This window comes from Solanum pennellii, chromosome 9 (genome assembly GCF_001406875.1).
Source record: "Solanum pennellii chromosome 9, SPENNV200".
Taxonomy (NCBI): Eukaryota; Viridiplantae; Streptophyta; class Magnoliopsida; order Solanales; family Solanaceae; genus Solanum; species Solanum pennellii.
In genome coordinates this window covers 6403540-6417369 of record NC_028645.1, presented here as the reverse complement: position 1 = coordinate 6417369, position 13830 = coordinate 6403540, and the positions used below count along the sequence as shown (strand labels likewise).

At 35.5% G+C, this 13830-nt stretch overlaps 1 protein-coding gene across 1 annotated transcript; it reads left to right on the top strand.

Moving 5' to 3' along the window:
• The first annotated feature begins 1807 nt into the window (after positions 1-1807).
• On the top strand, positions 1808-13039 carry LOC107031121 (RNA polymerase II C-terminal domain phosphatase-like 2). Its single transcript, XM_015232349.2, has 14 exons — positions 1808-2338; positions 3166-3636; positions 6663-6873; positions 7246-7403; positions 7492-7562; positions 7644-7749; positions 7832-7918; positions 8067-8205; positions 8300-8661; positions 8743-8785; positions 10316-10446; positions 10541-10594; positions 11042-11138; positions 11860-13039. Exons 1-14 carry the CDS (start codon positions 2057-2059, stop codon positions 12072-12074), a joined length of 2427 nt encoding a protein of 808 aa, XP_015087835.1. The 5' UTR covers positions 1808-2056; the 3' UTR covers positions 12075-13039.
• Positions 13040-13830: the final 791 nt, after the last annotated feature.

The window sequence follows — 13830 nt, the reverse complement described above, 5'->3', positions numbered from 1 at the left end:
GCTAATATATAAATTTTATTTCAAAGAATATAAAGATTTGATACCTAAATTCACGATCAAACATAAATTATTTGACTTGTGATATAAATTGGGTAGAGGGAATGACTAGTAAATAAGGGAGTAATAAAATACACGTATTTTCAGCAACAGATAAAGATCTCGTTGATCGACCTATCATTATTGTTTCAAATTGAAATTTGATACATCTTTTGAATTTTGAGATTCAAACAAATGCATTTTTTTGTATCTTTTTGCATATATTTTTTAATATCATGACCCAAATACATCGTGAATGACACCCACAATAATCCCCGGTGGAAAAACCAACCAACTAAAACCATTCAACCCATTAAACAATCAAAAATCATAAATCTTTTAAGTCAACAAAAAACTTTTATCAATTCAGACCAAGTGGTATAAAACACAACTTATAATTATCAATTATTCACGGAAATAACCCTCCCTAGAATTTGAAGTCGTGGTACCAAAATATCTACTAGTCTAATGTAGAGTAATTTAGCCTCAAAACCAAATGACTAAAAAGACTCTAAGTTCGAAAAACGTATTAGAAAAGAGATGAATTCATGGCAACATGGACAAGTGTGCTCTTTCTTGAATTCAAATAGCGCTAGGATCACATTTAAGGTCGCTAAGCAACCATTCGAATATGTTTAATACTAAAAAAAAAGAGTAATTGCAGTATCAATACATAACCATAGTATACTGATAGAATCATTAGCTAGTTTCAATTATACAAAATATGAGTAGACAACCACAACCTAATAAATCAGACAAGATATAATTATAATTGTCAATTGTATGATTTATAATGCATACTTTTTAATGTAATTTTTCATAGATAAATTTTATTTCAAAAACTTGAAAATTTTCATATGTAAATTCACGATTAAACTTAAATTATTTGATCCGCGATATAAAGAGAGGTAGAAGGAGTACTTACTAAATAAGGGAGAAATAAAATACATGTGTTTCTAACAATATATAAAGATCTCGTTAATCGAAGATTATTATTGTTCCAAATCAAAATCTGTAACATCTTCACTTTATATGGCATTTTTCGAATTTTGTAGTTCTAACAAGTGTATCTTTTATCGTAATATCTTGATATATCTTTTATATATTTTAAATATTTATCAGTTATTATGTCTTATAAACGTCTTTACATAATTGCCAAATATATAAATTTTTATCTCAAAAATTTAAAGATTTTATGCCCAAATTTACGATCAAACTCAACATTTGATTCAGAAGCATAAAGTTGGACCGGAAAGTACTTGCTAAATTAGAAAGCAATCGTACGCGAAAATAAGAAGTTAATGAAGTCAGAGAGAACACCCGCCAAAAGAAAACGGTTAGGAAATCGCCTTTGTTAGGTAACATTTAACCCGCCAGCATAAGATCTCCTGGCGCGAATTCAAATTTAGTCGTGCTTCAACGGGTACCGACCATAAGGGAGTAGTAATAAAATACACACATCTCCAAGCAACAACTTAAATCCTCGTTAATCAACGACCATTATTGTTCCAAATGAAAATCTTGTAACATCTGATTAAAATCTCGATGATCGAATGGTCATTATTTCACCAAATCAAAACGTTGTAACATCTTTACCGTCAACCAGAGGGTAGGATAACAAAACCCTGTGTAAGCCTCACACATCGCATGCGTACCTTGAACCTGATAACTCATGCGAAACCCTCCGGTATTTCCGTAAATTCATACAAATGCGAGACTAATTGTAAACCAATCCCACCTCTGCTTTCTATAAATACCTAGACACACCCCATACATTTGAAACCGCTGCTTATTATAGAGCGAGAAAACGAGAGCAATAGCATAGTATAGCGCGCCAGCTCTAGAGAGAGAAACACACACAAAGAGACAACAGCAATGGAGTGAACAGAGAGAGAGAAATTGAAAATTCTCTTCTAAATTTTTTTTGTACTTCTCTCTCTGTATTTTTTTCATCATTGTTCATCACATTTGGCGTGATTAACTGCTATTTTCGATTTGAATTTCGAATTTCAGTGAAACTATGAGTCGTTTAGGGTTCAAATCCCTGGTGTTTCAAGGAGAAACGTGTTTGGGAGAGCTGGATACCATACCTGTGAAGGATCAGAACTTCCAATTCCCAAACAACGAGATACGGATTGATCATATCTCTACAAATAGTGAGCGAGTTCATCCTATTGCTGTTTTGAGAACGATTTCATCACCTGTTCGTTGTAAGCTTGAACCGAACTCGAATTCAGCGCCAACTGGTTCCGAGAAGTCTCCGTTGATAACTCTTCATTCCTCGTGCTACTATGACCTCAAGGTTAATAGACATTAACAATTTCTTTTAATTGAATAACGAACTATGATCAGTTTGTATAGTGATGAACTTACTTAAACTGTGAAATTACTGCACGAGTATTTTTATTTATTTTTGGTTATGCAATTTTGTTTCCAATGAGAAGAATTGATTGTTGATGATTATATGTTTGATGTGAAATACTGACTCTGCATTTACTACGAAATTACCAGAGAATTATTGTTGTTTAGTTGTTGACGGAGTTTCTGACAATGAGAGATGATGGTTGTTGATGATTTTACATTTATTGTGAAATTTACTGGATGCAGTTGTTCTTGTAATTGCTTACCCCAAATTTTTGACAGTGAGGAATGTTTGTGGCATTTAATGTACATTTGTGTGGGAAGTTTCGTAGCAGTGCTATGATTGTGGTTATTTTGTGAAATAACTTGCCATTTTCGGATATGACTATGATTTTTTTGTCGACTATAGTGGATATGTAATGGAGTAATCGTGGCATTTTCATGTGGATGTGTATGCGAACTCTTTTGTGGTATTAAGATTTAATAATGAGGATGCTGAATGACGTTGGCAGTTCTACATATATTGCTGCTTTTTTGGCATTTATGTATCTATTGAAAATAATTGATGCATCTCATATGAGATGTAAGCAGGTTCTCTTAAAGCTGTTGTCAGAAATGTGATTTGTCTGGAATATACATAGCATTAGCTCTGGTAAGGGGGATGAGCATATATTTAATAATGTATAATTGGTGTTTTGTGGCTATAATGTATTCTTATGGTAAGATGTCTGCTGACAAATTTGTTCCCTTTCCTTGGTCTTTGTGTAGACTGCAGTGGTCTTTCTGGGGGAAGAAGAAATACATTTGGTAGCAATGGCGAGTAAGCAGAAAAAGTTCCCCTGTTTTTGGTGCTATTCAGTGCCCGTTGGTCTGTATAGTGCTTGTTTGCAGATGTTGAATATGAGGTGTCTATCAATTGTTTTTGATCTGGATGAGACTTTAATTGTTGCAAATACAATGAAGTCATTTGATGATAGAATTGAGGCTTTGCGGGGTTGGTTAGCACGAGAGATGGATCCAATTCGGTCGTCTGGAATGTCCGCTGAGCTGAGGAGGTATATGGAGGATCGTGCACTGCTGAAGCAGTATTTAGAGAGTGATTCTGTTGTTGACTGTGGGATTGTATATAGAGCTCAGAAAGAGGAGGTGCTACCATTATCTGAAGGGCAGGAGGGTGTAGTTCGGCCAGTCATAAGGTTGGGGGATAAGAATGTGGTCCTTACACGGATTAATCCAGAGGTAATAAGATACATATATTTTCTTTCATTTCTCTGTTATGCCTTGCAATTATTGATTCTTAGCATGGTGCACACATCTAAAGCATGCATATTTCTCAATTTATATACTGTTCGTGTCATGGAGAATATCCCCCCTGCTCAGTGCATTCCCTTAAGGTGCTAGTGGAAGTTGATGAGTTGCATGTCGTGTTATACTTGTGGAGTAAAGGTTTGGCTATTGACTTTTTAGTTGTCGGTTTGTCATTAATTTTTATAGTATTTTGATATTATTCTTTTGATTTTTTAGTATTTTAGGTTTATATTATGGAAGTGTATGCAGTGCATTGAGGCAAGTTGATTGATTGAATTTTGAAGTTGAGTGGAGGATGCTTTATGGTTTCTCATACAAAATGGAGTACTATTGTCGGAAAGTAGATTAGGTTGTTAATTTAAATGATTCACCTAGCTTCACAGTATCTGAAAGTTCTGTTCTTAAACATTGGTTGTTGTCCTGTCTTTTTATATGACCTGTTCTCAATATACTTATTAGTTAACAGCCTTCAATATTTTGGGATAACTGTGATCACTCAACAATTACAACTGTGATCACTCAACAATTACGTATTCTTTATTTTCAGAAAGCTTACACACTCTATTTATATCTTATAGGCAAGGTTTTTTGCATAGTGTATTTAGACCATTCGGTGTCAAACTTAATATGTAATTGTTACTTTTAGTTTGCTTTGTAAAACACATTATCTGCATCTAATGTCCAGAAATTCATACTTCATTTTGGTCCAGTGTTTAGGTTTTTTTAAATTGTTTATTTTTTTTGAAATTGCTAGTGTTTAGGTTAGTGATGTTTCTTGTGTCCTTATGCCAAGAGAAAGAGCAGATTGAATAATACTGTTGTCTAAGTAACTCATTCATTTCCCCTCACTATGAAGATATTTGTAATATACTCTATGGTGTCTATTGCTCCCTCTTTGCAGAAGTTTTTAAATGAATTGCTATGGATTTGAGTAACCTTTGTTCATTATATGTGTGAACTTTTTGCTGCTGATGGTCCTTACACATGTCAATTTGCTAATCCACCAGCAGAGGCAAAGTTGGATACCCCTATGGGGTGATCACACTTGAGCCTCATTTGTTCGCATTTTATGGAGTCTGAATTAAATTCAGCCTATTAAGTGTGCCTGTTTTAAGGTCTGAATCTTAATATTTAGATTCATCTCAATAAGAGTGTTTGTTTTGTTCCTTTAAAGATATGTTACTTGGGTTTAACTCAACCCTACAACCTTCAGGAGTGGAGGATTGCTCAAGTCCACATAAATAGACCACTAATCTATTCCCCAACCAAATGTTGGACTTTAAACGCACTCTAACACCCTCTACATGCACAAGCCCAACTGGGGGTGTGGTTCAATAACCAAAATAGGGATGGATCTCTTATGGAGATATGACACTTGAGTTTAACTCAACCCCAAAAGATATAGCTCATTAGGGGAGGATTGTCCAAGTCCATATAAGTAAACCACCAGTCTATTCTCCAACCAATGTGGTAAACCCACTCTAATACTCCCTTCACGCTTTGTCCCACTTGAGCGTGGATCAGAAGCCCAAATGGAGACGGACCTATCTTTGATTCTATGTGAAGATATGACAGCCGACTCAAACTCCAAAAGTTAGCTTTTATGGGGAAGATTGCCCAAGTCCATATAGGTAGACCACCAGTTTATCCCCAATCAATGTGGGACTCTAAACCCACTATAACAGTTTTCTTATAAAGCGTCTTAATGAGTCTGAATGAATTAGATCTATAACAGGGTCTTAACACCATTCAAATTCTTTAAATAATTTGCTTCATTTCAAGATCTTTCAAGTCCTCCCTTCTTCTCCTCTCAACAAGGTTTTCACACTTCTCACTCTCCTTTCTCACCTCTTGAACCAATAAGTTCTCATAGTTTTTACAAATACGGAATATTTTTGAACGTATTTTTATGTTTAGCAAGAACTCTCGCACCCACAAAGATTAAACACAATATAAGAAAATTATTTAAATTATCATCGCTGCTCGACGCCACACTCAATAAACGAACCCATGAAACCTTCGATTCTTAGAACTGAATGTGCTCCCTTCTTCCTTCATGAAATAGAAGCAGTTTATCTCTATTTTTCTTCTGGGAATTATGTTAAACAGCCTTAGATAATTATTTTGTAACCTGTAGATTACGATTTGAAGTGTTTAACAACTCTAGTTTGCAGAAAAGGAAATAATGACAATGACAGGTCAGAGGGCTTATGCAAGTTCTCTTTATAGAAATATAAGCAACAAAGCAACATCAAGAAAAATGAGAATTGAAGATTTGATTTTTTTTTAACTTGTCACAATAATTTTTTATATTGATGTGCATAATTTTTATTTGCATTTTTTATCGTTCAGTTTTTTTAATCAAATAAAAGTATTCAAAATATTATTTTCTATTAATAAACCAAATTTATTTTGTTAAAAGGAGATTTTTATAATATTTTATGAATGAAGTGTTTAATTCTATATATACATTTGGATATTTAAAACAAATAGGGTTAATTATTCAGTGTTTGGATCTCAAGATAACATCTTAATTTCAGATGTGCATTCAGAGTCAGACCTAGATTTTGTGCACATCTTAATATTCAGATTCGGACGTCTTAAACTTGATGGAAACAAATGTGGCTTAGAGATCTGCATCCTTGTCTGTTCGAATTGCTGGGAGGAAGCGTTTGGAGGAGTGGAAAGCATCCACCTCCGGTCTTTGTTCTTTTATGTCTCTTCCATTCATTCAATATTATGTTCATGTAGCTAAAAGAAATTGGCATTTGGATGTTTGGCCTTCTAGTTCAACTGCAACTGGAATATCTAAGGTTTTCATTGTCTTATTACAGTTATCAGTGTAACCTTGGAATGTGAACTCGAATTTAGTTGGACATTTTGCAACACATTATGTTTGTCTCAAGATTAAGTTTTTAGCTCCACACATTTTCTCATCATGGAAACTTCTTGTGCAGAATCGGGATACCAGTGTGCTTGTTAGATTACGTCCTGCGTGGGAGGAGTTGAGAACTTATTTGACGGCGAAAGGTCGGAAAAGATTTGAAGTATATGTTTGCACCATGGCAGAGAGAGATTATGCCTTGGAGATTTGGAGGCTACTCGACCCAGGGTCACACCTCATTAATGCCAATCAATTGATGGACCGTGTTGTATGTGTTAGATCAGGTTAGGAACTAGAATAGTTTCCTGTTTTATGACTCCTTGGGAAAGTAATAGGTTGTTCTTCTATACATGGTAACACGATTCCTCTTCCCTATCCTGACAAGAGAAAAGATAATCCTCTTCTCACAGTGAAGCATAATGAAGCACCATAAGTAATGAAAGATTTGTCTTCTTGTGTTTGATTTATGTCATTCTAAGCTCATTAGTGGTATTTTCTTTAAGCTTCTAATGTATAGTAGCAGTGACATCCAAAAGGCTGCCAACTGTGATTGCTTCTCATCAGAGGACTATAATACCTTTTCCTCTTGAACTGGTAAATTATAAACTTCTTTTCTTTAACCAAGTAAACATCATCTCTGTCATTTAATCCCACAGGGGCCAAGAAGTCTTTACTTACTGTCTTCCGAAATGGCATTTGTCATCCAAAATTGGCAATGGTTATTGATGACCGACTCAAAGTGTGGGATGATAAAGATCAACCTCGTGTTCATGTTGTCCCTGCTTTCGCTCCGTATTATGCTCCACTAGCAGAGGTGTGTGTTTTGCCATTTCAAATGATTATAATGTCATCTTGTTTTTTTCTGTCACACCTAGACTGATTGGAACTTCTTTATTGAGTAGATGGCCAATGCAGTACCGGTCCTGTGTGTGGCAAGAAATGTTGCTTGTGATGTTAGAGCTCGTTTCTTTAAGTAAGTTCATTCTCAGTCCTCTAAAGAGTAAGTTTGAGTCAATTAACTAGTTTTTATCTGATCCATTTCTTTGTCAATCAGAGAGTTTGATGAAGGCCTACTCAGAAAGATCTGTGAGATTTTCTATGAAGATGAGGCTGTAAATTTACCTTCTGCGCCTGATGTTAGCAACTACTTAATGTCCGAGGTATTCATCTACGAGCTCTTTAAATTTCAACTTTAAATGAAGGCTGATCATTAAGATGAAGGTTTAATTTCTTTACTCTTAGGATGCTGGTTTTGCGTCATGTGGGATTCCTGCTCCTATTCCTGAGGGAATGTACGGGCCTGAAGTTACACAAAGGTTGAATCAACAGGTGGGGTTTTACCTGTTATTACTGCCTATCTTGACTTCTTATCACATGATCGATCCCCCAAAAAACTTGGAAGTGTTAACACGTCACACATCAAATCAAGTACTTTATTTTTCAGCTGTCAATCTTCTCATGTTTATATTCTATCCAGGAGGGAAAAGTTAATATGAACTCTGCTCCTGTTTTCATGAGTAACAATCCTGATATGAAGCCAGGAAGCTCCCAGCTTATGGTTGGAATTGCTGCAAATGCACCTGCTCAATCAGTGAGACCAATTCAACCTTCAGAAAGTAATGAAATCTATCTTTACCTGCAGTTAAATAATAGATGTATTAATCTTTTTGGTTTATCAACCCGTGGTTCATTTTGTTCCTGTGTGTTTAGAACCAAGTTTGCTGGGAGCTCCATTTAGACGAGATAACAGCTTTTCTGAAGCTGATGGTGATGGGAAGAGAAGGCACCCCATATTGAATCCTAGCCAGGACATGAGGTATCGTGGTTCAGCAGAACCTCCTTTATTACCTAGAGTGCCTCAGAAACCACCCATACTGCCCATACCACCACTTGGTGGATGGTTGGTGGAAGATGACCTAAATAAAGGACACATGGGTGGTCGATCACCTGGAATTTTTCAAGAATCTGATGCATCAAGGTACGCTAAACAGAGAGGTCATCAGAATTTTCTGAGTCAAGGTGCAACAAACATGATGTTACCATCATATGCATCTGCAGGGAAGAACGGGGAGGTACTTGCTACTGCTTCCTTCAGAAATAGTTATGACTGTCTTCCTGCTGACATATTCATTCGATCACACGACTCTTTGCAGGTAAATTTCAGGCATGAAATGCATAGACTTATTCATCAGACAGGTGAGTTTGAGTCACTCTTATACTGTGTTACTGCTTATCGCAATTTTAATACCCCATTTCACTGTTAAGAAGTGAAAATATTATGAGCAAAAGCTGGCCTTTAGGAAGGAATGCATTTATTAATCATATTGCACTAGTGTTTGCTCTTGGGGTTAAGTAGCCATCTCAGTGACTCGTTTGGGGAATGAATGTTGTTAAGTTAATGACTAGTTTAAAGTTTGACTGAAGTCGTTTTCGTAAGGGCTAGTTTTCAGCTTGTGATTATGAGCCCAGCTATCAAATTATAACAAATCCAACTAGGTGCATGTTTATTTATCACTAATGGTGTGGGATATAATTTATCCAAACATGTAAAGAAGGCTGGAATTGCATACTTTTACTTGTTGATTGCGAGGATGGTGGTATGCGTATATCTTTAATGATCAAGATAGTGTTTGGCAGTGTTCGGGAAAGCGAGCGCTTCATTGCTTTAAGCAGCGAAGCGAAGCAAGGGTTCAGTGCTTCAGCGAGAAAAGCGCGAAGTGTTCATAAGCGGCTGCTTCTGGGATTGAAGCGCAATGCGACCAGAAGCGGCAAACCGAGAAAAGCAGCAGTTATATTTTTTTTAATTTATAAGTGATCGATTTTAAAGAATAAAAAGAGTCACCACTTACCTCGTCCTTAAGAAATCAGAATAATAAGGTTTCAGAGTACTCTTTCCTTCCAACAGTTTTTCTCTTTTCTTTCTTTCTTCTTCTTTCTGGTGCAGTGGCACTGCTAGCCTAGAATTTTTCTTCTTTTTTTCTACTCTGTTTTCCTTTGCCCTGGTTAGCGTTGATTATTTAAATTATATGTTGCTGATTATTTGTTTCCTCACCGTGATTAAAATATATATTGCTGAATTGTGTTGTTTCTTAACAATGACAAAAATGTCGTTGAATTTTCTCTTAATAGTGATAAAGCTATAATGTTGATTATTTTTCTTAGATCTTATCTGTGATTAAAAAAGGCTAACCTGGCATGGAAAAATGAAAAAAAAAAGTTGAGGAGACCAATAGGACAACTATTGTATGTCTGTTTGTGACAAGACAACTAAAGGGAAACCTTTTTTTAGTGTTCAATATTAATTTTTACTTATATATTTTGTCTCTTTTTGGTTTGGTCTTTTTTCTTTTAAATTGTACTTCTTTTCAATGAAGCGAGCGCTTCGCTTCACGCTTTAAGCAAGCGAAGTGTGAAGCAGGGACCTTGTCACTTTTTTGCGCTTCGCGCTCCCCTGAACAGTGGTATTTGGAAGGAGTTCAAAAGAAGTTTTGGGATAATGTTAAATTCTAGAAGCAAAATATTGATTATGGGATATGCACTTTATCAATTGTTTTTAGTTTGGTATTACGGAGAACAAAGGATGGTTGCTGAAAGTTGAGAGAGAGATCCGCTAAAGTTTTCATTTTAAGCATAGTCTCTTTGATCTTCTTCTTTTCCTTATTATTCCCTCTCTTCATCAAGTTCATGACAAAAGCTTCCTAGGCTGATTGTACTTTGCCTCGACAGAGGGTAGATTCTCTCAACATCAGTCGTTATTTAACAACAGAGAATCTCAACTAGAAGCTGGGAGAATGAACATCTTGCCATCTTTAGCTACTGGAGTGCTGCAAGAAATTGGACGGCTATGCAACTCAAAGGTATGTGCTACATACTTTTTCGCCAAGATGTTATCTCTGTTGATTTTTCTTGGTTGTCATAGTAAGAGCTCCACCAATGTGTCTTGCTTTGTAGGTTGAGTTCAGGCCTGTGGTGAGCACCAGTGAGGAATTGCAATTTTCAGTTGAGGTTAGAAAATTCATTATGGAAGAATGTTTTTCACCTATTTGAAGCTTATCGCAGGGATTGATATATTGCATTGTTTGTCGTATAAATATGAAGCGAAACTTCCGTTAAACAGCACTAGTTTCCACTGATAGTAATAGTGTTCCTCTTTTGATTCTAACGGGATACTAGGAAGTACTGTGCAAGGTAATGGCTGACGAGATACCTGAAAGTCGTGTGCTAATGAGTTTGACATTCATGCATCTGTATGTCTTGATATTTGACTCTGAAAATTGTTAGGTGCTTATGAACTGTCTGTTAATGTCTATCTTTGAAAATATTCATTTTGATATGAGAGTGTTGCTTCTATCATTGTTGTTCATATAAAAGTGCATAATTATTTTGGCATCTGAATTTAGACAAACAGCATAAGGTTTTATATTCAGAATTCTGAGCCTGAAAAATCTTTAGGTCTTCTTTATCGGTGAGAGAGTTGGTGTTGGGATGGGTAAGACTAGGAAGGATGCTCAGCAACAGGCAGCTGAGAATGCACTTCGGAACATGGCTGGTAAGATCCTTTTTGAAATGTCCCCTTGAATTTCCTGGTTTAACTTGTTTCAAGAATCCTTAGCTAATACTGTGATGGAGATCCATTTTTCTTGTTACTATTTCATAAGAGGATTTGCAAAATGAGGCACCAGTGCCTCATGTCAAGTAAACTCTTAAAAACTGTCTCGTGCAGTGTTATCTGAAGATATTGCTTCATTTCTTAAAGCGATGAATTGATTCTCGAAGTAGGGTGTTGTACTTCATAGGCGAAGCCATGGTCTTTAGAGTAGTTTGTGCTTCAAACATGGTGCATAAAGTGATTCTAGCTAGAATCTGTCACTTGTTCGAATTTTGAGAATTTTTCTCATTGCAACTTAACTTTTATTGTACTAAATTCATTGTTTCCAGTAAATTGTGCGCTTTACTTCAAATAAGTGTGTGCTTCACTTGTCACTTTTGCTTCAAATCCCATGGACCTCATCACCTTTTTCGCTTTCAAAAACACTAGCCTTGTGAATTTTAGCAGAATTGTCCTTCATTTCCTTAGTTATCACTTCTACATGATGTCATTATATCACTCTTGTCAATTCTGACATGTTTACACCTATATCTGAATTCAATTTCATTTTATGATAAGATCCAGGACTTGCTTTAATTTCTTTCCTCTCTTAATGTTACCTTGTCAGGGTACAAGTTCTTTTTTAGAGATTATTTGTAGACTGATATTTGCTTATATGCAGGTAATTACGTCTCATACATTACATCTCACCCTCTAGCAGTGGATAAAGACTTTGATAAGATTTCGGTGGAAAATGAAAATGGGTTCTTGTGGGACACTGTCAATCACGTGGATGAACCTTCAGTCGACGATAGATTACCTCAAGTAAATGTTTCAGAGGTGGGAGTTAATGTTGATGCTTCTCATGACCGATCACTTAATTCTTTGAAAACATGACTGGTGTTTGGTAAAGGGGGTGGGAGGGTGTGCACTGAAGCAAATCTCGGAGATGATGGGTTGAGATCATATGGGTTTTTACCCCTCCTTCCTTGAATTGTGTTGTATCAGAGTCGGGAGCAAACCAGAAAATTGTGAAGCTTGTTTGCCCAGTTGTTCATCTGGCTATGTAGGCCATTCTTGATGCTTCTTATTTTGGAGGTATAATGGTGGTTTTTAGTTGTAATTCCACCCCTCGTCTTTCCCATCAGAATTTTTGTTCTCAAGTAACTTGTGCCTGAGTGCTTTGTGGTCCTTTTCTCTTTTGGTTCTAAAATATGGTCTACTCGTAACTGGAACGCTATATCTTCCTGTAGCTTCTGGATGAGTAGTGTTTGACCATTTCCTACTCTTCCTCAGATGCACCTTGCTTCTGGCTCTCATTGAGATATCCTGAATTGATGTTTTTGTGGTGCAATGAATGAATGGGGGATGAGAGCCCAGGTAATATTAGGGCTATTGTATATGATGTTTATCATAAGCCAAGCTCCCCAATTCCCTAATGTTAGTTTCTGCACTGGTAATGAACTGAGCCAGTTCTGGAATGAAGACTTGTTGTTCGTTTGGTAAATACCAACTTTAGTCATCTCTTGTTGTATACAAGACTGTAAATGTCCAATCCGAATAATGTCAAGACAAGGAGGGCTATATATTGCCACCTGAGTCATTATATATTCGGATGTCCTGCAGCAGTAACAATTTGGTGGCGGAACAGTCGTTCCAATTGGCTACTTTTCATGATTTTCTCTGATATGTTATGGAGAAATTGAATTGTCTTCCGTTTACTCATTGGAGAAGTAATTCATACAATTTTTTATCAAGGGCTTTTTGGTGCCCTCATTTCTGCCATACTTTGTAACTAGTATTTATTTCCTTGCAGTTTAATTTTTTATACAAAGGCTTTTTATTGCCTTTATAATAGCAAATTCCTGATTTTTTTATTCAGAGACAAAACTCTCTGTTTATCTTAAACCTTATCAAAACAAACCTCTTTATTGATAACCCTTGAAGCTTCTTTTTTCTCAATTGAGGGTTCAAGAAAAATAGAAAATAAGAAAGATGACTATGTTCTTGTTTTTCTTCAGAAATACAGTGTTTTGTTGTGTCTGACTGTGGGAAGAGAGACTGGTGGTTATTAGAGACTGGAGGTGGGGTTAATTTAAATACTACTTTATACTCTCTTTTATTTGTTCCAATCTTCGAGTCATTTGAAATTATTTAAATTTGGTTATACCAATTTTAAGTTTTTAAAACAATCTTTTCATATTTAAAACTATCTAACAAATAGTATTTCATTTGTCCCCATTAATATGATATACCTTTCTTTTTAATCTGTTTTTAAAAAATAAAATATTTATGCTTCTATAATAAAACAATTTAGTGTCATACAAATATCTATAACTTAATTTAGATCAATATGCTTCAAAAAACTTCTATTGTTTTCTTAAATATTGTACTAATCAAACTACATCATATGATTGAGACAAAAGAGAAATATAAATTATAATAATTTATAGCTCTAAACATTATCTAAAACAACATATAAAAAAAACTTTGTTAGCTAAGAATTATAAACTATGATTACTATAGGGTAGTACATGATGTTGATTATAATTTTAACCTAATGGTGGTTAAAAAAAATTACACTATCTTATCTTATATAAGTGGTGGATTGGAAGTTCAAAAATAAAATATAAAACCCAGGATTTAAACTTGG

What these genes read in the sequence shown, in the direction of transcription:
- LOC107031121 (XM_015232349.2), top strand. Translation starts at nt 2,057, where the DNA reads ATGAGTCGTTTAGGGTTCAAATCCCTGGTGTTTCAAGGAGAAACGTGT. An exon ending in ATTATGCTCCACTAGCAGAG is followed by an intron (nt 7,404 to 7,491) that starts GTGTGTGTTTTG and finishes TTTATTGAGTAG; the next exon opens with ATGGCCAATGCAGTACCGGT. An exon ending in ACCAATTCAACCTTCAGAAA is followed by an intron (nt 8,206 to 8,299) that starts GTAATGAAATCT and finishes CTGTGTGTTTAG; the next exon opens with AACCAAGTTTGCTGGGAGCT.